At 42.5% G+C, this 24,871-nt stretch overlaps 1 protein-coding gene across 4 annotated transcripts in view; it reads left to right on the top strand.

Annotated features, from left to right (window-relative positions):
• Window positions 1–1,230: 1,230 nt before the first annotated feature.
• SUSD1 (sushi domain containing 1) overlaps window positions 1,231–24,871 on the top strand; it is a 235,253-nt gene continuing 211,612 nt past the window's right edge. For 2 of the 4 annotated variants that reach the window (XM_075210950.1, XM_075210947.1), the window contains exon 1: window positions 1,233–1,477. In XM_075210950.1, coding sequence (XP_075067051.1) covers window positions 1,267–1,477 — 211 coding nt within the window. In that variant the 5' untranslated portion in view covers window positions 1,233–1,266. Of the gene's footprint in view, window positions 1,478–24,871 lie in introns of all 4 variants that reach the window. The other 2 variants (XM_075210949.1, XM_075210946.1) reach the window with 2 other exon arrangements.

Here is a 24,871-nt window from a genome sequence, read left to right as displayed (position 1 = left end):
CCCATCACTCCGAATAATACACAGCCAATCAAGTATATTATTCAATAGTTGGAGCACATATAATTCAGGTTTGGTCGCATTATTATTTTTATTATTATCCTTTATTAGTATACTTTATTTATATTGCATCAACATATTTCACTGAACTATACACTTCAGATTTATTTGGTAGACAAAAAGCATAACTAAAAAAACAACAACTTGTAATTCAGTTTTTCTTAAAAGCAAATAAAGCTGTCTTTCTGAATGGTCATTTAAAACAAAGGCCTTATCAGACCTCTCCACCTGCACGCAATGCTGAAACTGCTTAAATGCCCAGGGAACACCAGTTTGGAGGAAGCACAAGGGAGGTAGACTGAGCTACACAAGATATATTCATATCTGGAGGAAAAAGATATGTTCCACAAGTGACTGCTTTATATCTGCAGCCCATCCAAGAGCCTTTGCTAACATAAAGTAATAGTTTCTGAAAGGAACTCCTCTGTATCTAATACCTTGCAAATATGTAATACAATTAAAAATGTGTAAATATATGTATACATAAATATTTTAGGAGTATATATGTGAGACATATTTTATTGTAGGCTAGTCATTTGTATAGATTAAAAAAGTTATTTAATTCTATTTTTATTTCTTCACTTGCAAACAATTTAATTTATTGTACACTCCATTCTGTATTTTTTTAAATTTTTATGTGATTCTGTTATACCAATCTGCCCTGAATTTTTTTTTATAGATGATCGTTTGCAAGTGTGTTTTTATATCATTGGAATATCTAAAAACATTTGTGTTAAAAAATGCTACGTAGTTGTTGTTTATGCTGTACTGTGGTTTCCTCCCTTACAGTATATTGTAACCCAATGCGTGCTTGCAACAATGAGCTTGAGGTTTTTATTACTAAACCTAAGTATGTACTATTACAATTTGTTTTGTCACATGGTGTGTGAGGGTTTTTTCATATCCAAAAACATATTGCTTAAGAAGTAAGGTCATAGCAGAGCAAGTGGTACACACAGGACTGCTATCTTATATCCCATATTTAAAGTTAACCTATCATATTAACCACCTTTTCCACTTGACAGATATATAACGCAATTGCAGAAGTGAATTCAATTGGCTATTTTGCTTATTTTTATTTTTTACGGAATATTTTGTCTTGTTCGCTGAGGTGTCAGCAGCTGGTGTCTTAGATCTCAAGAATGAGTCACAACATTGTGTGTGCTCCATCCTGCCCGGGAGTTGAATTAATGGGCTGCCCACAGGAAAATGACGCTTTTTAATCTGATAAAAAAGGGGTTTCTGCTCTTTCCTTATTTTATAAGTGCTAGGGGAAGAAGGAGACCGAACTGTCAGAGCCAAGAAGTTTACATTGGGAGGAGTGTTAAAAGAGTTTGTGATAAGATGACACTAAGTACTGTGCAGCTGGGACTAATAGGGACTTCGCTGTTGTTCCTCTGCTGTGTCCAAGGGCTTACTGGTGAGTTTCAGCACTGAAATATAATTGCTGATTGTAAGTTAATTACTTTGTTGCTAGGAAGGAAATGTTGCTTAGAAAGAAATATAATTATTACAAATAATTAGCATGCCACTTTTACCTCATCAGTTGTCATTACAACAAATATATAAAGGGAGATGTAATATTATTTTTTTCAGTAATGAAATTGCTGAACTGTATGTAGGTCAGCTAAGGCAGCACTAGATATATTAGTGCAAATAACTAACCTTTTTGGAGAAATGGAACCTAGGTGTTGAAACTAAATCATAGCTAAATAAAATGTATATATTGCATACTTTGGCTTCTTCTCTCAACTCCCTGTTTGTGTATTTTTTTTTTATTTTCCTGCATTCTGCATGAATTAAAGCTGTATTGAATATCTGTGACAATTGGGTAATCTGCATTGAATGCTTTTTATGTAGGTAGTGTGTTTTAAATGTATTTTCTATATAATCATCACAAAGTAAAAATGCACATGGGAATTAGCCCTTGGTAATCTAAAATGTTCACCCTTAGGATACATATCTGCTATAACATTTTCTGCGGCTCTCAATATCCATTTTCCGTCGGTGTTCAGATGATCAAAGTGTGAACAGAGTTGAGCATAAAGACCATTGATCTCCTTAGCAAATGCACAGTCCAACTGACATTTTGTTTCATGCACTGGTCAGACCAAAATACTACCAGCAACACATTATACAAAATATCTGTGTATTTCCAATAGATATCAATGACTTCTATATTTATCATGTGGTGATCACAGTTTAATATCAATGCAAGCCACCTGATTGGACCCACAGTAAATATTGTAGCCAGTAATACCCTCAGGCCTCATATTCTAATGCAACACACAAAATCAACACTGGTCTGATGTTACTAGGTTTCAGGAGCGTTGCGGCAGTTTTAGTGTTTTCTTAACACTTCCTGCTCCATACAATGCATTTAATGCTATTGACCTCCATTGATCTTGAACATGCATTGTTTAAATTTCAGTATGTACCCTACCTTGCAGTAATTGAAGTAAGCTTGGTTTGGTTTTTTTGTACATTATTACATGTATAGTTGCAATATAAACAGTACTATTTAAATTGATTGTGTATTATAATCATCACTCACTCCACACATTATGTAGCTCGTTATGAACAGCTCCTACAGGTTTTTGAGAAGACCACCATCAAAATTAATTTTAAGAGACTTGTTTGTGAAAAAATAAGATAACACAACTTGAATAGGCAAGTTTACTCCTATATTGTCCTGAAGATGTATAATCAATTAAAACTAAAATTAATACACTCAAGAAAAAATCCTACAATAAAATATTGTGTTTCTGTAAGAATTATGGTATTTGTTACATACCAAAACTATATGAGAAATTCAGCAGATGAATATTTACATTTTATTAGGGATTCAGAACTTACATTTTTTTCGTTTTGAAAACAAAAGTAAAAAACAATATGCAACCCCCAACCAGCCCAAAAAATAGATTATTAGTCAAAGTATATAGAGAAAAAAACACAAAAAAATGAATGGGTATAAACGATCTACAGGCAAACCTTGATTGGTTTATTTTTATAAAGAAGTTGTTTTGTATATTCAAGTTATACAGTAAGATGAATATTAACAATCCGCTCCTATTATATGCTCTCAAAAGCCAATAACATATAATGCTTAAAGGCCACCACTCCTGCATAGGGACAGGTGAGGTCCCAGGAAGCCTGCAGGTACATGCTGCAGAAAGGGTTAAGCTCTTTCAGACCAAGAACCCTAGGCTTAATACACAGATGTGGAGAATAGGGTCTAATCTGGTAATTAGACCAAAGGGAGGAACTTTGTGTATTTAAACCTATCTTTTCAGTTGTAAGGTGTGACGCTGATCAAGTCGGCCAGTGGCTAGAGAGCTGGACTGTGTTAGTTAGCATTAGGGTCACATTGAGGAGTATGCAACTTGATGTTTTTTACTGGTGTCAAAAGTATGCTGTCTATTGTGAACAATAAAAATCCTGTTTTCAAGAAGTTGTCTGTGAGCACACCTTCCAACCACCCAAGGGCATCCCTGCTACAATATATATCTGTATATCATACTTGGCGACTTTTAGGATTTCCCCTTCTGAATGTGGCTGTACGGAATGTGTTATTAGGCCCTGTCCCTACTCGTCTAGTGCCATAATTTGTGGGATCGGGATTGTACAGCCAGGAGCAGGGCTAGGATGATGTAATTGACTGTGAAGGGAAGCGGGAAAACACATACAAACTCGGGAGTAGGCAACTATGATATATATTATGTTGTAAAAGTTATCACACAAAATGATTTGTGTTTGACATTAGTGGTATGGCAATACCACCAGCTCTCCAACTGCTTTGAACAGCTGACTTAGACCACTGTATCATATATAGTGGTCAAAGTGGAAATTTAGAAGTGGCAGCGCGGAAAATGTAAGTGAATGGTATTTGACAGTTTTACAAACAAAGCAGCAGGAGAAGTCGTGTACACTGTATAGTGCTACAACCACTGTGTGTGTATGTATATATATCAACTTGTATTTAATTGTTTATTTTGTTAGTGGTTCTGTAAAGTGTATTCATGCTGCATCACAGTTATTAGGTCACAGTCTTTCAACCAGCAAGTGCTCAGTCAGAATCATCTTCATCATTAGCTCATTCTGATGTAATGTTTTGAAACCACTACAGAACAACATGCAGCCTCGGACTGGCCTGCCGGCCAGCCGGGCTGTAGACCGGTAGGCCCAGCCGCGATTAAGCCCCGCCCCCTCCGACATTGGGGCGGAGCTTGCAGGGAGCACCTCGTAGACGGTCGTCTGTGTAAGAAACACACTACCGCGCAGGCGCAGAGAGCCGTGCCTTGGCTCTCTGCGCCTGCGCGGTAGTGTTTTGTGAACTTCAGCAGGGGAGGAGGACGGAGTTTCTACCGCGGCTGTCTTCTTGTCACTAGCCGCGCCGCCCAGAGGAGCAGGATGCCGGAGCTTTTCAAGGTAAGGTAAGTGGCACCTCTTTTTTTTCCCCCTCTTTGTACTGCAGTCTGCAGGTACTGTTAAATTGCACACAGATAGCTGACTAGCATTCACCATAAGTGTGTACAATGCTCTGGATCTTAGGAAAAAGCTATAAAGGGCTAAGTAAAATCAGCAGTGATTAGACTCCTTTGTTGACATTTATTGTGGGAGTCTATTACATTCAGAATTTGTGGAGCAACAACCAATGTGAGGTCCAGAAGTAATGCGTAGCACCTCACTCCCTGCCAATCGAGGAGCCAGAATTGGGAGTGCCCAACCTGTACCCAGAAGCCTCCACAGGAGGGGGATCCAGGTTAACCAGTACTAGCAAGAGGTTACGACTCATGCTGTACCAACAAGATGCAGAGGCTGCAAGGACCAGATATCTTTTTCCTCATTGCCTGTGAGCCTTGTATAAGCGTGTGCCCCAAAAACAGGCTGTCATTGGAGCAGGACTGCCTTGCTGGCTGTAAGAGGGGGAGAATGCTAGTAACCACAGGACTGTGCCCAGGGTTTGGCTAAAGAGAGACTGATAATTATAACGTATTCAGTTGTTATGGTATAATTGTTTAACCTTTTAATAAAAAGTACTATAGCTCCGTTGTGTTAAATAAACTTAAGTTTTCATTATTCAGATGTTTGCCTGGATGTGAAAATACCAGTGTACACAATTAATGAAAAACTTTTGTTTTATACATCACGGAAACATTATCATTGTAAAATTCTGTAGATGGTTTAGCCAAACGGTATTGTCACAAGGCTTAGCAAGAGAGTTCCCCTGCTTTGGTTCTATACACTGTTAAAAACACCACAACTCCTGGGAAACAATAAAGAATATATATGTATATATAGTGTGAATTGAGAGTACTATAGCTGCACAGAGAACACTAAATGCTGAGTTGGTTTGGGTCTATAGTTGAATGTGGGGCTGAGTGTGGGGAGGAGGCTGAGTGTGGGGAGGGGGGCTATCTATTAAATGTGAATATTAATTATTTAATGCTAGGAATGGTAGTGGGAAATGGCTGTATTAAACGTAAATGCTATTGATTTATTGCTGGGGCCGTTTGGAGGGAGGGTAATAGGTTTATTTATTAAATGGGAATACTATTAATTTAATGTTGGGGTTGGTTGGACGGAAATAGATCTATTTATCAAATGTGAGTGCTATTACTTTAATGTTGAGGCTGGAGAGAGGCCTAATTATTAAATGTGGGTGCTGTTGATTTAATGGCAGGGATGGTTGGCGTTTCTAAATGTACCAATTATTTTTTCCAAATAGGGCCCTCAACATTCCAGGATGCAGACAAGCCGCAACTAAAGAAACCAGCAGCCACAGGTGGTAAAAGTGACAACAACAGGTAGGACAGTCTGTCAAATGTTCTGAGTCTAGTGTAGGCTTGGCTAACCTGTGGTACTCCAGGTGTTGTGAAACTACAAGTCCCAGCATACCCTTCCAGCAATAAGCTGCTATATATTGGCAAAGCATGCTGGGACTTGTAGTTTCAAAACACCTGGAGTGCCACAGGTTAGCCAAACCTGGTCTAGTGGGACAATCCTGATTTTTGGTGACTGTTCTGCCCAATCTAAGAGGCAGGTCAAGACTGTGTATTCTTTATACACACACTGCATTCTTTATATACTACACTAAGGTGCTAGCTGTCCTTTGTGGGCTGACCGCTCCCCCTCTAGTGTCTGGTCCCGCCTCTATGATGGCTGACCACACCACCTCTGGTGGGCCCCTAGTGTTGCATTCCCGGTGGGCCCTTCATGCCCCAGTCCGACACTGACAACATGTGTATAATCATTGCATATACTTCACATTTCCAGAAGCATTCTTCTCAATTTGGTTGTGAGCAAATGTAGTGAATACATTATTATAGCATTGGGCACTGCCTGGACACTCCCTGCTGATCTGTTTCTCCACCTTAATTCTTACGGCTGCAGTTTTATTATGACTTGTTGGTTTCACTTATGCTGTTGCTTGTATACCCACCTTCAAACCACACTTACTGCTCCACTTACCCTGAACCTTTAACTGGTTTCCGAGCTCCCCCTTGCCCAGTTATCATACACAACCATCTCAGTGCACCTTCCACTATGTCTAATGTTATATAATCCCTCTTAATGTCTTCCTAATGTCACTGTCCAATCTGTTTTTTACTCACCTATCCCTTATCTCTACTATCCTAAATACTTCCGATTCCCTTATTGATGTTTTTACATCTTTTCTTCCTATTATCTCGCCTACTACCCTCTGCAGTCTATCACTTTACACACCTTTCCTCTTCTCACCTCACTTCTAACCTCTCATTGTCCTTTATTTGTACCACTTTCAATTGTCTATTTCAAGCCTATCTCTAGCATTATGTTTTGCTCCTCTGTCATGTCTGTCCTCTCCCTCTGTTTCCCTTGTCCAATCTTTCTATACCCCCTCCTTCCTCCCCCCTCTCCCTTCTTGTCCCCCTCTCTATCCCTCTCCTCTCTTCTCACCTCTGCTTCTGTGCCCCTGATCTGACTCACTGCCCCCACCCACATCTTTCCCTCTCTCCTCCTATTCCCCCCTCACCCCATTTCCCTCTAGTCTCATTCACTGCTCTTTTCTCAGCTTCATTCTGTTCCTACCTACCCCATCCCTCCTATTTCCCCACTGGAAATCTATTCCGTCGTATCACTCCTTCCTTCTCCTGCCTCTCCCTCTCCCATTTATACTCCCCAAATCAGCTACATCGCCAGTCCTCCCCACCTCTTGCTCCCCCCCATCCCCTACCCGCTAAAGGGGCACCTCCTAGTTTTTTTCCTTGACCAGTTCCAACCTTCTCTCCCTGTCATGTCCCCCGCTCAATATCACACACACCCTTGCAGTGCAGCAACCCCAAAAGCCTCATCCACATCTCTCCTCTTCCCTCTTTTCCTCTATCCTGTGGTCTCTGGAATGCCAGGTCAGTCTGTAACAAATTGACCTCTATCCATGATCTCTTTATCTCTAGATCTTTTAACCTGCTGCGATCACTGAATCCTGACTATCCCCCTGAGGACACTGCCTCTCCTGCTGCTCTTTCTTTAGGGGCTTGTCCTTCTCCCACACACCAAGATCTGGGGACCATCAAGATAGTGGCTTTGGCATACTTCTCTACCCCTGCCGCTCTTTCCAGGTTCTTCCCATTGAAGCTCCCCTCTCATCCTACGCCTTTGAGGTACACTGTAAATGCCTCTTCCACCCAACCCACTTCCATGTTGCTGTTATCTACCGTTCTCCTGGTCCTGTCTCGCAATTCCTTGCTCACTTCGCTACCTGGCTCCCTAACTATCTCTCCTCTGACCTTCCCTCCCTCATCTTGGGGGACTTTAATATCCCTATAGGCAAGACCCTGTTGCTTCCAAACTTCTCTCCCTCTCCTCCTCCCTTGGTCCCTCTCAATAGACCTTCTCTCCCTCCCACTGCAGTGTCCACTGCCTTAATCTAGTTTTTCACACCTCAGAACTGTCTGACCTCATTAAATCACCTTTTCCTCTTTCTGACCACTATCTTCTCTCTTTTAGAATCTCTCCACCCCTCTCGCCTTCCTATCCACTAAGGTTTCTCTCGCCAGGTGTAATTTTGACACCCTTGATCCTACCATGTTCTCCTCCTTCTTCCTGGTCTCACTCCTCTCCCCATCACCATTCTTTCTTTCCTCAATGAGTCTGTCTCCTTCTATTATAAACACACCTTTACCACCGCACTTAACTCTGTTACCCTGTCTGTCACCATCAAGCTTTGTCAGTACCTGTGTCACGGCTCTCAGGTATATTCCACAATATAATTGCACAGAAACAATGATGCTGGTAAACTTAAATATTTATTGTGAATACAGGCAGGGGTGGATCTCAGTGGCTGAAGGGGCAGGCAAGGGATGAAACAAAATGTCCAGAAATAATATGCAAAACAAAAGTCTTTTAAACTTGCCAGGCTCCAGAGATGCAGAGTGAAGTCAGAGTGAAATCAGAGTCCAAAGTCCAGGTAATTATAAATAGCAAAATCCAGAGTTGTAACATAAACAGGGTTCCAGAGCTGAAACACATGCAGATATCCAGAGCTGTAACACATACAATGAACCAGCAGGGAATGATTGCCACAGGTCAGTCTTTATGGTCTGATGATCAGCATAACATTTAACAGCTGAGTGAGGACACAGAAATCACATAGCGGCCACTAGTGGGTAAAACTCAGAACTGCACCTGTAGGGACTTAGTGCAGAAAAGCATCAGGCCATAACAGTACGCCCCCCTAAACAAAGCGGATTCCAGATGCTTTTTTTCTCTTTTCCTCTCCAAAATCTAGACAGCAGATTTTTTCTTCTTACGGGCTTTGGAACGATGACTTTTCTTTTCAGATCTAGATCTCCTGACCGGAGCGGAGCATATAGCTGCTTCAGGAGCTGGAATATCGGCAGATGCTGGAGCTTGCATTAGAGATAATGTTGGTTCCGGTGAAGATATAGAAGTTTCTATGATATCAGAGGCTGGGTCAAAAAGAGAGGGTGGTCTAAATTTCTTTGCCACTGCACCGATGAAGATACTGGTATGATAGAGAATAGGGTGATCAGATTCTATCAAGGACAGCGCCCACTCCAGAGCCTTTCCTTTAAAACCCATTAGTATGGTAGCTACTTGATTAAAGCTATTAGCATAATAAGTGGGATTGAAACGGAAAATATTGAAACACTGCCGTGTAAGAGCACAAAATTGATCCAGGTCCCCATCAAAAGGCAGAGGCTGAAACATGGGAAGGTCACAAGCGGTAGCCTTGGCAATTATAGCACAGGAGTCCATGAGTGGGCACTCAGAAGACCTTGGCTGTGGGTTAGCAGCTGTTACCTCGGACTGGGCACCCGACTCAGAAGGCCCGGACTGGGCACAGAGCTTGGAGAACTCAGATTGAGTACATACATATCTGAAGGCCCGGACTGGGCACACAGCTTAAACTGGACAGCGGTAGGAGGAGCCTCGGATGCTGCAACACTGTGAGGAGCCTCGGACGCGGCAGCACTGTGAGGAGCCTCGGACGCGGCAGCACTGTGAGGAGCCTCGGACGCGGCAGCACTGTGAGGAGCCTCGGACGCGGCAGCACTGTGGGGAGCCTCGGACGCGGCAGCACTGTGAGGAGCCTCGGACGCGGCAGCACTGTGAGGAGCCTCAGATGCGGCAGCACTGTGAGGAGCCTCAGACGCGGCAGCACTGTGAGGAGCCTCAGACGCGGCAGCACTGAGTAAAAACTCGGGCTCGACCGCACTGACCGGCAACTCGGGCTGGACCGCATAGACCGGCAACTCGGGCTGGACCGCATAGACCGGCAACTCGGGCTGGACCGCATAGACCGGCAACTCGGGCTGGACCGCATAGACCGGCAACTCGGGCTGGACCGCATAGACCGGCAACTCGGGCTGGACCGCATAGACCGGCAACTCGGGCTGGACCGCATAGACCGGCAACTCGGGCTGGACCGCATAGACTGGCAACTCCGGCTGGACCTTCAATAATGTCTCTTGAGCGGACTGAAATGGTAGCACCCTCTCTGAAGCAGATAGTATCTCAGGACTGGAAACAGAGGCTGGAAGCTTGGCACAGGAGCTGGAAGGTTGGCACTGGAAACAGGAGCTGGAAGCTTGGCACTGGAGGCAGGAGCTGGAAGCTTGGCACTGGAGGCAGGAGCTGGAAGCTTGGCACTAGAGGCAGGAGCTGGAAGCTCGGCACTGGAGGCAGAAGCTGGAAGCTTGGCACTGGAGGCAGGAGCTTGCACCATGGAGCGGGAGGCAGGAATAAATGGTGGAACATAAACAAATTTGGAATGCAGAGAGGAAACAGGGGATGGATCAGTAGTCCGACGTGGTCTACGGATAGGACAGTCCTGTAAGAAGTGCTCTTTACTGGCCCAGTACAGACACAATTTGTTTGTTATTCTGCGCCGCCGCTCCTCTTCGGCGAGATGGGGGCGTGGACCACCTGTGAACCGGGAATTAGTTAAACCATAGTTCTTAGTAAACTGCAAATTTGTAGGAGCACAATTACAACGTGCTGCTTGCACAGATTCCACAGCAGAGAGGGTTGGTGGAGACAAATCACTTGCTTCTGCATTAGAAGAGACCGAGTCTGACAGCCTTCTGAGTGGGTCCATAAGCAAGGTAGAAAACTTAGCCAGCTGGGAGCGTAGCAGGATTATGTCCATTTGTAATGCCTGTAGCATAGATGAGTCTGCAAAAGCTAACACAGGTGTGGCCCCAGCGAGATCCATGAAGTTTGGGCTGGTTCATTCTGTCATGGCTCTCAGGTATATTCCACAATATAATTGCACAGAAACAATGATTGCCACGGGTCAGTCTTTATGGTCTGATGATCAGCATAACATTTAACAGCTGAGTGAGGACACAGAATCCACATAGCGGCCACTAGTGGGTAAAACTCAGAACTGCACCTGTAGGGACTTAGTGCAGAAAAGCATCAGGCCAGAACAACCTGCCTCAACCATGGCACTCAAAACTTACCGGCTATCTTCAAAAATGCTCCCGCAGTGCAGAACAGTTATGGAGAAAGTCACACACTCTTGCTGACTTCTTCCATTTCAAGTTTATACTTGCCACTTACAGTTCTACCCTATCACTTTCTATACACATCCTCCCTTGGTGTCCTCAGCTGCTCCTTTGGCCTCCACCACCTCTATGCTAATGATACCAAAATCTATCTTTCATCCCTTGACCTCTCCCCTTCCTTAATGTCTCGTGTCTCCTGCTGTCTCTCGGCCAGCTCATCTTGGATGTCCAGCTCTTTCTTAAACTCAATATTTCCAAGACTGACCTAATCGTCTTCTCCCTTTCAGGGTTCTCCCACTCCCTTCACTCTATTTCTGTCTTTCAAATCTGATGCCTTGGGGTCATCCTCGATTCGTCGCTGTCCTTCAAACCACACATTCTGTCCTTCTCTAAATTGTGCTACTTCCACCTCCAGAATATATCCAAGATACAGCCCTTTCTCACCATAGAAGCCACCAAAACTCTTATTCACTCTCTTGTAATCTCTTGTCTTGACTACTGTATTCTCCTTCTTTCTGGCCTAACAAACTCTCACCTTGCCCCTCTTAAGTCTATCCTCAATGCTGCTGCCCTCCTAATTTTTTTGCGCCCACTAATCTATCTCTGATGTCCCACTTCAGCGGGTACTACATTGGCTCCCCATGGGCTACAGAATTAAATTTAAACTCCTCACGCTCACCTTCAAAGCTTTCAATCGCTCCACCCCGCTACATCTCCAACCTCATCTCTACCTTCACTTCTCGCTGATTACTACCATCACTGTCACTCACTGTCCCACATATAATTTAATCTGCATTACCATGTTACCTGTATTTGTATTTATTCAGTATGCCTGGTATTTGTATTTTGTTCTTCATGTATCATGTTATGTGTTATGGATCACTGCTTTCTGTGTATGTCATGTACGTTGCTGCAGACCCTTTGTCGCGTCTTATAAATAAAAGATAATAATATTAATAATAACTGTAGCCCTCATTTGTCCTATTGACTAATTCTTGTAAGCAGTGTAAAAACAGTAAAAATAGCATGACTATGACTTAATATTAATTTATCTCTTTTTTATATGTCTATAGCAAGGTTATATAGCCCTACCCCTCTCCCCACACAATACACCAATACCATCCTTCTTTCCACGCATTACACTTATACCACTCCCATCCCTCTCCACATACACCCAATTACACCAAATCAACCCCCTCTCTCCCGACACATTAGACCAATAGCACCCCCAATCCCTCTTCCTACACATTACACCATTTCTACCCCTCTCCCCACACATAACACCATCACCACCTTTCTCCCCATAAATTTCACCAATACCACCCCACTCATTACATCAATAACATCCACCCCACTCCACACACATTACACCAATACTACCCGTCTCCCACACATAACACCAATACCACCTATCTCCTCACAAATTACACCAATACCTCCCAACTCCCCACACATTACATCAAAACATCCACTCCTCTCCACATTACATCAATTTCCCACATCTCACATCCAAAGTACTCCATTAAGATCATTAACCCTTGAACATTAACCTCTCACCAATTATATTAATTCCTCCCTCCATCCCGACTTACCTGTTGCTGATCCATCATTAATGTAATAGAACTGGGAACATAATTCTAAAGTCAGGTAGGCTGTGTGCACTAAGTATAGGAGTTTTTAGCATAACTTTATTTATTTATTTGTATTTTTTTATTATATCAAATAATGACTTAAATAAAAACTGAATTAAAACATGCATTATTTTGCTGCAATTAATATATCATTATTTTTGTTCTGTTAAATTTCCTCTAAAGCTTTAGGCTATTATTTGCTATAAAACGTTTGGTAAAAAATGTTTACATACATTTTCATGTAGTTCCCTATAGAAAGAAAGTAGTTAACCATTAAATTAAAAATGAGCAAGAGCCTGAACATATATCATCATCATCATCATCATTTATTTATATAGCCACAACATATTCCGTAGCGCTTTACAATTGGGGACAAACGTAATAAACTAATAAACAAACTGGGTAAAACAGACAAAGAGGTGAGAAGGCCCTGCTCGCAAGCTTACAATCTATGGGACAATGGGAGATTGACACATGAGGTTAAGTATACATTTTGCATCTTGGCCCAGCCAGACTGCAAAGGTAAGGTGACGCATAAGCTAAATGATCCTGTCACACAACAATGTTGGTCCGGGGGTAGTTGTCTTGTGTGAAATTGTGTAACAGGCTAAAGGTAGCGAGGTTAAGAAGGTGGTTGAGGAATATTATAAGCTTGTCTGAATAGGTAGATTTTCAGAGAACGCTTGAAAGTTTGTAGAACGGAGGAGAGTCTTATTGTGCGAGGGAGAGAGTTCCATAGAGTGGGTGCAGCCCGAAAAAAGTCCTGTAACCGGGAATGGGAGGATGTAATGAGGGTGGATGAGAGACGCAGATCTTTTGCAGAACGGAGTTGCCGAGTTGGGAGATATTTTGAGACAAGAGAGGAGATGTATGTTGGTGCAGCTTTGTTGATGGCCTTGTAGGTTAGTAAAAGTATTTTATATTGGATTCGGTAGAAGACAGGCAGCCAGTGTAGAGACATACAGAGTGATTCAACAGAGGAATAGCTATTTGCAAGGAAAATCAGTCTTGCCGAAGCATGCAAAATAGATTTTAGGGGTTTGAGTCTGTTTTTGGGAAGACCAGTAAGGAGGAAATTGCAATAGTCAATGCGGGAGATGATTAGTGCATGAATTAAGGTTTTAGCAGTGTCTTGTGTGAGATATGTGCGGATTCTGGAAATGTTCTTTAGATGTATGTAACATGATTTAGATATAGAGTCAATGTGGGGAACAAAGGATAGGCGTGAATCAAGGATTACACCTAGGCAGCGAGCTTGTGGGGTGGGATTTATGGTCATGTTATCAACAGAGATAGAAATGTCAGGTATGCTCTTGTTGGCGGGTGGGAATATTATTAACTCTGTTTTAGAAAGATTAAGTTTGAGTTGACGAGAGGACATCCAAGATGAAATGGCAGAAAGACAGTCAGTTACACGGGACAACACAGATGTCGAGATATCAGGAGAGGATAGATAGATTTGGGTATCATCCGCATAGAGATGATACTGAAAGCCAAAGGAACTTATTAGATTTCCAAGAGAAGCGGTATAGATAGAGAACAGCAGAGGACCTAGCACCGAGCCTTGTGGTACTCCAACTGATAGGGGAAGCGGAGCAGAGGTGGCTCCAGAGAAATTAACAGTGAAAGAGCGATTAGAGAGGTAAGATGAGAACCAGGATAGAACTGTGTCTTGAAGACCTAGGGATTGCAGCGTTTGTATGAGAAGAGAGTGGTCAACGGTGTCAAATGCAGCCGAGAGATCAAGGAGAATTAGGAGAGAGTAATGGCGTTCAGTTTTAGCAGTGATCAGATCATTAACAACCTTGGTCAGCGCAGTCTCTGTGGAGTGTTGAGAACGAAAGCCAGACTGAAGAGGATCCAACAGGTTGTTTGCGGAAAGAAAGCGTGTGAGGCGAGTGTAGGCAAGTCTCTCTAGAAGCTTGGAGGGGCAAGGGAGCTGAGAGATGGGACGGTAATTTGAGAGAGAGTTTGGGTCGGAGTTTTGTTTTTTTAGAATAGGAGTAATCACTGCATGCTTGTATAGTGATGGAAAGATGCCAGTAGAGAGTGAGAGATTACAGATTTGAGTTAGAGGTGAAATGAGCACAGAAGACAGGGATCTACCAATTTGCGAGGGAATAGGATCAAGAGGACAGGAGGTAGAGTAGGAAGATAAGAAGAGCGTAGAAATTTCCTCTTCATTTGTGGGGTCAAATGAAGAAAGGGTGTCAGAGGGTAGTGGGAAGGAAATGAGCTGATGGCTTGTTGAGGAAGAGGATACCATTTCTAGTCTGATCTTGTCAATCTTGTCCTTGAAGTAGGAAGCAAGATCCTGAGCACTGATAGTAGATGAAGGGTTCGGGGTGGGAGGATTGAGAAGATGATTAAATGTATTGAAAAGGCGTTTGGGGTTAGAAGCCTGAGCATAGATAAGAGATTGAAAGTATGTTTGTTTTGCAGTGTCCAGAGCATTTCGATAGGAGTGGTAGACAGAAGTATATGTGAAGAAGTCATTAGAGCTTCGAGATTTACGCCAGTGACGTTCTGCTTTACGGGACAGTTTTTGAAGATTTCGTGTTGCTTTGGTGTGCCACGGTTGACATCGAAGTCGACGTGTAGTATGAAGTGTCGCTGGAGCCACTTGATCAAGGGCCGTTGCTAAGGTTAGATGAAAATGAGGTACTGCCATCTCAGGGGATGAGAATGTAGAGATAGGGGAGAGAAGGTGTTGGAGAGAGGTGGAAAATTGTTGAAGATTAATAGAATTAAGATTTCTACGAGTATGAGGAGGCTTGGTTGAGTTAGACAGTAGAGAGGTTAGAGCAGTGGGGGTGAGAGTGTAGCTGATAAGGTGATGATCCGAGAGGGGGAAGGGTGTATTAATAAAATTAGAAACTGAGCATAGTCTAAAGAAAACAAGATCAAGGCAGTGGCCATCCTTATGAGTAGATGATTCAATCCACTGGGAGAGGTCAAGTGAGGATGTTAGAGAGAGTAGTTTGGAAGCAGCTTTGGAAGGTGGGTTATCAATGGGGATGTTGAAGTCACCCATGATGATGGTGGGGATGTCTTAAGATAAGAAGTGAGGGAGCCATGCAGAGAAATCCTCAATAAATTGTTGGTGTGCTCCAGGGGGACGATAGATCACCGCAACACGTAGGGAGAATGGATTAAAAATGCGAATAGCATGTACTTCAAAAGATGTGAACGTGAGTGATGGGACATTTGGTAGAACTGTGTATGTGCACTGTGGGGAGAGAAGTAGTCCAACCCCACCTCCTTGTCTGCCTTCAGGTCTGGAGGTGTGGGTGAGATGGAGGCCACCATGTGAAAGTGCTGCAGGTGAGGCAGTGTCTGATTGCATGAGCCATGTTTCTGTTATTGCCAGAAGGTTGAGGTTTTTTGAGAGGAAGAGATCATGAACGGAGGTAAGTTTGTTACAAACAGAGCGTGCATTCCAAAGGGCACATTTAAAGGACTTGGGAAGAGAGGGGAGACAGGTGATGTGTTTGAGGTTTGCTATAGAACGGTAGTGTTCTGATGTATGTGTGTGTGAGGAGTGTGGGGGACCTGGATTAGGTGATATATCACCAGCTAATAGAAGCAGAGTGAGAGAAAGATAGGCAAGGGGATTGTAAGATGTGTGGCCTTTTATTTTCTGGCGACAGGTGGAGGCTGTACTTGTTAGAGATAATAAATAGGATAACAGTTCATGGGTGTTAAATAGAGGTGAGTGGAGTAATGCAGGTGCAATATGAACAAATTTGTGTGTTGGTGGAGGGGTGAAAGATGACACAGTCCTAAAGATCATGCCATGAAATGAGACTAAGAAAAGCAATTTGTAAAACATTGTGATAAAAGGGGTAAAAGCAAAAAGCAAGGGTATTTTAAGAATTACCTCTTAGCAGTCTTCCATATAAATAGACAAGTAGTGCAGAAATAGGCTGTGGCAGATGCAGCTTATTGCTGGGAGTAAAATCAAGTCAAATGTAGTCCAACTGTGTTGTCTAACTGTGCATTTTCATCCACTTTGTGTAGAAATCACACACGTCTAACCCCACATACGTCTCCCCATAGAATGAAGCTAAGATGTAGTCAGTCTAATTTAGGAATACACTACAGTTGTGCTAATTGGTCAGCTAATCAAAGGAAAAGAAAACATTTGTGGAAAAGGATAGAGGAGGCCAGATACCTATCATAAATTAGGCAGCAATAAAAGACTGTGCCAACCTAAGTTTAAACAGATAACAGTTTCCTATAACATACTTTTAAACACAGATTGCAGGGATGAATTTCACAGAATAATGATCAGAGTAGTAGTAGCAGCATGGATGAACATACTTTTAAACACAGATTGCAGGGATGAATTTCACAGAATAATGATCAGAGTAGTAGTAGCAGCATGGATGAACATACCTGAAGATGAAAAGAGAAGAGAAAGATGAGGATTAGTTGCTGTGTTGTCTAACTGTGCATTTTCGTCCACTTTGTGAGAAAATCCCACTTAGTGTAGAAATCACACACGTCTAACCCCACATACGTCTCCCCATATTTCCTCTAAAGCTTTAGGCTATTATTTGCTATAAAACGTTTGGTAAAAAATGTTTACATACATTTTCATGTAGTTCCCTATAGAAAGAAAGTAGTTAACCATTAAATTAAAAATGAGCAAGAGCCTGAACATATATTGAAAACCATGCATATGCACAAAATGTTTAATGTTAATCTGTTCTAATAATTGTATTTCCAAGCCCGGTATCCTGTTACATGACAATAGCCCACAAAATGTCTTTCATAGATTGTAGGCCTTTTTTAGAGTGCAGCACTGAGCTAATTTCCTTTTATTGTTAAGTAATAATAACAATTTCTACCCAAAGTTTAGTTAAAAAGTAGTATTATGGTTAAACATTGTATTACAGCAAACTGATACATCCTCAAAATGAAGAACAGGTTCTGTGTTTGCAATTAATATTTTTACACTTTGGAATCAGCATACTTTAACTGTGAAATGCTACAACTCAATTTCTTTTTGGTACTTGAAATGTAGCTAAACAAATGAAAAATGTTTTTTGATATGCTGTAGGTGCTGAATTGAAATTAGTAGTAGTTACTTGCCGGATGCTTTGTTATTTGTGAAAAAATTTTGCTTTTCAATTTTGATATCACAGTTAATAAAATTCAATTGAGCACGGATTTCCCATAGTCTGCAATTGGTTCAGCATGTATCAAGTACTGGTCATAATAAACCCAACTAACCTATACAAATATATGGACAACTCTTGCTGACTAAATTGACTTTTTATTAAAACTTACAGGCATAGGGGTGGGGTGAGGGAATTGTCCTACATCTGTTTTAAGGAATTCCCTACAGTTCATAATTTTTTGCAGGTCCCTTTCCCCAGAAATACAGATGAGATGACATAACTTGTCAAATGGTTTAGCTTTGATTAGCACCTGCCAAGTTCACATGTTTGGTCTTCCTGTTTTTCCTCCTTTTTGTGTAATTGTTTCTATAAACAATGGTTGTTTAATATCACAGATCTCTCTATTATACTTCCTGCCCTTATCACTTGACAGTGTGTCATTATGCTGATGTCACACACAAGTTTAACAATGCAGTGATCCACTGCACAGAAAGCCACCTTTTCTCTATTCTCTGCTTAGCTAACCACTAGATGTATACAAATGCATGGTGTATACAAAAGTGGCAATGCCTAGGTAGCTGGAGGACACTAAGCATGTTGATAGCAATGGCTTCCACACAGGTATGACTCATGTGTTTAATAACCAAATAACACCCAGCCTGATCAGTGTCATGTATAGAAATACTGGAATGCTGTGGTTGTCTATAATTATGACATGCATGGCTGAATAAAAGATTCCAGCTCTACACTCAGCATCTCCGGCGAAATACCTCTCTATTTCTCTCCTTCCATTTGCCTCCAAACTACTTTAGTTATGTGTGTACAACAGTCTATTTCTAACTTTCTCTACTCTTCACTCTCTGTAATTTGAAATCCCCCCACAACAGTCCACTGACACAAATGTGATAAAAGATCTACTTACACCAAAGTCTAATGGCCACTTCTCCATACTCATCCTCATGGACCTCTTTCATCAACAGGTAATTATTTCAACCTCTTTGCACCAGAATTTGATCTGAATTAAGAGAGTGCATTTTTATTTTAAATGGTATGCTGCTCTTTCACTGTTTGTTTGTTTGTTTAAACCTTTTATGGCTAGTGTTGGTTGGGGGAGTTTATTTAGGGCTTGTTTGAAGTACACAGATCACATGTGTTTGTTAACCAGATATATTCATTGATAGAATGGTTGCAAGGCAGTGATGGCTGCATAGGTAGTGTGTGTCTAGTTCTAAGCAGGGCCGGATTAAGCAGGGCCGGATTAAGGGAATGGAGGCCCCTGGGCTAATAATAACTTTAACAGCCTCACCCTGCTGCCAGAAACTAAAAAGACACACAACTTACAATCATCTTTCCTACCTTTCTTCCTCCCTGCTTCTATTAGCTGGTGATATATCACCTAATCCAGGTCCCCCTCAATTCTCCCACACGCATATATCTGAACACTACAGAAATCTGGCAAACCTCAAACACATAACCTGTCTCCCCTCTCTTCCAAGGTCCTTTAAATGTGCCCTTTGGAATGCACGCTCTGTTTGTAACAAACTTACCTCCGTACATAATCTCTTCATCTCAAACAACTTCAACCTTCTAACAATAACAGAAACATAGCTCACGCATTCAGACACTGCCTCACCTGCAGCCCTTTCACATGGTGGTCTCCATTTCACCCACACCCCTAGACCAGGAGGCAGACAAGTAGGGGGGGGGGGTTTGGACTACTTCTCTCCCCACAGTGCACATTCACAGTTCTACCAGGTGTCCCATCACTCACGTTCACATCTTTTCAAGTACACGCTGTTAGTATTTTTAACCCATTCTCTATGCGTGTTGCTGTCATCTATCGCCCCCCTGGTCCACACCAACACTTTCTTGAACACTTCTCTGCATGGCTCACTCACTTCTTATCTACTGATATCCCCACCATCATCATGGGTGATTTCAACATCCCTATTTGTAATCCACGTTCCAATGCTGCTTCCAAACTACTCTCTCTAACCTCCTCACTTGACCTCTCCCAGTGGATTGAATTCGCTACTCATCAGGATGGCCACTGTCTTGATCTTGTTTTCTCTAGACTATGCTCAGTTTCTGATTTCCTTAACACTCCTTTCCCCCTCTCGGATCATCACCTTATTAGCTACTCGCTCACCCCCAGTTCTTTACTCTCCCTAGTGTCAAACTCTTCCAAACCTTCTCACAACCGCAGGAATTTCAACTCTATTGATTTTCAACAGTTTTCCACCTCTCTCCAACACCTTCTTTCCCCAATTTCTACATTCTCCTCCCCTGATCTGGCAGTACCCCATTTTCATCAAACCCTAGCAACTGCCCTGGATCAAGTGGATCCAGTGACACTACATACTTCGCGTAGAATTCGTTGCCAACCGTGGCACACTACAGTAACACGAACTCTACAAAAACTTTCTCGGAAAGCACAACGTCACTGGCGTAAATCTTGTGCCTCTAATGATTTCATCACATATACTGATATCTACCACTCCTATAGAAATGCTCTGGACACTGCTAAACAAACCTACTTCCAATCTCTCCTCTATGCTCAGGCTTCTAATCCCAAACACCTCTTTAACACATTTAACTCTCTTCTGAATCCTCCTGCTCCAAATCCTCCAACTAACATCAGTGCCCAGGATCTTGCTTCCTATTTCAAGGACAAAATTGATAAGATAAGGCTTGAAATGGTATTATCTCCCTTGACAAGCAATCGGCTCAATTCCTTTGTAGCACCCTCTGACACTCTCTCTTCATTTGATCCCACAAATGAAGAGGAAGTTTCTACTCTCTTCTCATCTTCCTACTCTACCTCCTATCCTCTTGATCCCATTCCCTCACAAATTGGTATGTCCCTGTCTCCTGTTCTCATTCCCCCTCTAACTAAAATCTGTAATCTATCTCTTTCTACTGGTATTTTTCCATCACTATTCAAGCATGCAGTGATTACTCCCATTTTAAAAAAACAGAATTCTGACCCTAACTCTCTCGTAAATTACCGCCCCATCTCCCAGCTCCCATGCCCCTCCAAGCTTCTCGAGAGAATTGGCTACACTCGCCTCACACACTTTCTTACAGCAAACAACCTATTGGATCCGCTTCAGTCAGGCTTTCGCTCTCAATACTCCAAAGAGACTACGCTGACCAAAGTTGTCAATGATTTGATCACAGCAAAAAATAATAACCATTACTCTCTTCTAATTCTCCTTGATCTCTCTGCTGCATTTGACACTGTTGACCACTCTCTCCTCATACAAACGCTACAATCCCTAGGTCTTGAAGGCACTGTCCTATCCTTGTTCTCATCCTACCTATCTAATCGCTCTTTCAGTGTTAATTTCTCTGGATCCACCTCTGCTCCGCTTCCTTTATCAGTTGGAGTACCACAAGGCTTAGTCCTAGGTCCTCTGCTATTCTCTATCTACACCACTTCTCTTGGAAAACTAATAAGCTCCTTTGGATTTCAGTATCATCTCTATGCGGATGATACACAAATTTATCTATCCTCTCCTGATCTTTCACCATCTGTGTTGTCTCGCGTAACTGACTGTCTTTCTGCCATTTCCTCTTGGATGTCTTCTCGCCAACTCAAACTCAATCTCTCAAAAACGGAATTAATAATATTCCCACCCAAAAACAGAAGCTTCCAGCCTTCTATTTCTGTTGATAACATGACCATAAATCACACCCCGCAAGCTTGTTGCTGTCACGGGCACTAGGAGTCTTTGCCCAGGATATCCCCAGATGATGGACTTACCAGAGTAATATAGCTGGTATTATGGTTCTCTGGTAGCAGGGTGACAACGGAACAGGAGAAACAGCAGATGGTGAGAGAATGCTCAAGGAAAGTCTATGACTAGCAGCAACTGGTAATGAGTAGATGAATGTACACGAGGATCCAGATGGACAAGGAAACGTGAGGAGAGTCAGTGGTCTGCGTATAGCAAGTTGTACCACTGCTATAGTGAGGAGGAATGTCCAGGGGTAGCGAGGAGGTAGTGAGAGTCAGCGGTCTGCATATAGCAAGTTGTACCGCTGTCTATAGTGAAGGAATGGAATCCAGATGAAGGTAGGTAACGGGGAAGTCAGTGGTCTGCGTGTAGCAAGTTGTACCACTGCTATGTGAGAGGATACTTGAAACTGGTGTCACAGGGAACAGGAGTCTGCATCAGCAAGTTGTACCACTGCTATATATATGTGAGGAGGGGCACACAGAACTTGATCCCACGATGATATCCACAATACAACAAACTGACCAGCGCTGCTTGATGTATACAAAGTCTCAATAGCAATCCAGGCAATAGAAAACAAAGTCAATGGTAACAATAGCTTCAGTGGATAGGAGGCTCCGGAGAAGAACACAACTCAGTCCAGATGGATGTGCAATACAAAAGCAAAGTCAATGGAAAGTATGCATACCGCGGTTCAGGAGAGCAGGCTGTCAGAGCGACGTGCAGGGATACCTGAAGGCTGAAGGCCGGCAGGAGGAGAGACCACTGGAGGGTGGAAGCGGTAATCAGGTTGGTGCAGCGCACGGCAGGTAATCCAGAATCAAAGAAGCAATACTCAGGAAGCAGTAGTAAGTGACACTGGAAACATGATGAACATGGGAGAGTTGAGGCGGTCTGGTATCCAGTAGTAGTGGTAACGGAGGCAGCGGAGAGCTGACACGATAAACACAGGAGAGTGAAGTGAGCAGGAACTCTGTAGTAGTAACGGAGGCAGCGGATAGGAATCAGCTGAGTGCAGGCACGATGAACACAGGAGAGTTGAAGTGAGCAGGAACTCTGTAGTAGTAACGGAGGCAGCGGATAGGAATCAGCTGAGTGCAGGCACGATGAACACAGGAGAGTTGAAGTGAGCAGGAACTCTGTAGTAGTAACGGAGGCAGCGGATAGGAATCAGCTGAGTGCAGGCACGATGAACACAGGAGAGTTGAAGTGAGCAGGAACTCTGTAGTAGTAACGTAGGCAGCAGATAGGAATCAGCTGAGTGCAGGCACGATGAACACAGTAGAGTTGAAGTGGTCTGGTAACCACAATAGCAGTAAACAGGAATCAGCAGAAGCTGAATACACGAGGAACACAGGAACACCTTCAGAGGCTCATGGGGAATGAGACTCCAAGATCAGGCAACCAGGTAATGATTACAGGTGGTTTAAATAGGGAGGGTTGCCTGATCATCCAATCAATTAAAAGCAACAGGTATTGAAGGCTTGATAAGGGCTGCACATGCGCAGACCCTCAGGATGGCGGATGGCCATGGTTCCTGAACACACGGGAAATGGCACTCACAGTCCGGTGAGTGACAGTTGCCTAGGTGTAATCCTTGATTCACAACTGTCGTTTATTCCCCACATCAACTCTATATCTAAATCATGTTACATACACCTAAAGAACATTTCCAGAATACGCACATATCTGACACAATATCTCCCTACTCGACACCTCCGTTCTGCACAAGATCTACACGTCTCCTCCACTCTCATCACATCCTCCCATTCTCGGTTACAGGATTTTTTCCGGGCTGCACCCACTTTGTGGAATTCCCTCCCACGCACAGTAAGACTTTCCTCTAGTCTTCAAACCTTCAAGCGTTCACTGAAAACCCACCTCTTCAGACAAGATTATGATATTCCTCAACCATCATCTTAATTTCTCTAGATTACCCTATTACCATCCATGGTACCCAATAATGAACGCAGCCAAACATCATTTGGCTGCATTCATTTGTTGTGGAATTCCCTCCCTCACACAGTTAGACTTTCCTCTAGTCTTCAAACCTTCAAGCGTTCACTGAAAACCCACCACTTCAGACAAGGTTATGATATTCCTCAACCATCATCTTAATTTCTCTAGATTACCCTATTACCATCCTCTACACTGCTAACGCAAGACAACAACCCTCTGACCAACATTGCCACACACACAACACACTCAATACTTTTACCTTTGCAGTCTAGCTGGTCCATTGTGAAATATGATGTAGCACATGCCCTTGTGTTTCTAACTCCCATTGTCCCATAGATTGTAAGCTTTCGAGCAGGGTTCTCTTACCTCTCTGTCTGTATATATTACCCAGTATTGTCTTATCAATGTTTGTTCCCAATTATAAAGTGCTACGGAATTTGCTGGTGCTATATAAATAAATGCTTTCAACACTGATCATCCTCTTCTCCTGCACACCCTCCCACACCTCTACACTGACGACACTCATCATCATCATCATCAGCTATTTATATAGCGCTACTAAGTCCGAAGCGCTGTACACTCACATCAGTCCCTGCCCCATTGGAGCTTACAGTCTAAATTCCCTAACACACACACACACACACACACGCACACACACAGACTAGGATCAATTTGATAGCAGCCAATTAACCTACTAGTATGTTTTTGGAATGTGGGAGAAAACCGGAGTACTCGGAGGAAACCCCACGCAAACACAGGGAGAACATACAAACTCCACACAGATAAGGCCATGGTCAGGAATCGAACTCATGACCACAGTGCTGTGAGGCAGAAGTGTTAACCACTAAGCCACCGTGCTGGTCCCAGATGGCAGCCTAAAACCACGTTAAGTGACCTTGTATTGATGTTCCTATTTCTTTTTCCACTACTTCTTACACTACAGTGACCAGAACATATTCAACAGTACTAAAAGAAATTTGGACAACTAGAATCTAATTGGTTTGAATTAAATGAATAGTTTAATCACATAAAAAAAGGCCAACATGATTGTAGAATAGTAAAGTAAAGTGTTAAAGCACAAGAGGTAAATTGAGAATAAAGTTCAATTATTCAATCATTAGATGAGATTACAATTAATATTTAATTTGTTAATTTCTGGAGTGACACATATGTTATGTGATGCAGCATCAGATGTTTGCCACATATCACAGAAAACAAATAGAAAGTATATTAACTGAGCTATATCTAGCTTTGTCACTGTACACAACACTTTTATGGGAGTATTAATATATCTTTATGTTGATGGCCTAACAAGGAATTTTAAGCATATGGTCCTAAGTTAG

This window comes from Mixophyes fleayi, chromosome 1 (genome assembly GCF_038048845.1).
Source record: "Mixophyes fleayi isolate aMixFle1 chromosome 1, aMixFle1.hap1, whole genome shotgun sequence".
NCBI lineage: Eukaryota > Metazoa > Chordata > Amphibia > Anura > Limnodynastidae > Mixophyes > Mixophyes fleayi.
The sequence above is the reverse complement of the archived record's forward strand: the minus strand, read 5'-3'. Positions and strand labels throughout refer to the sequence as shown.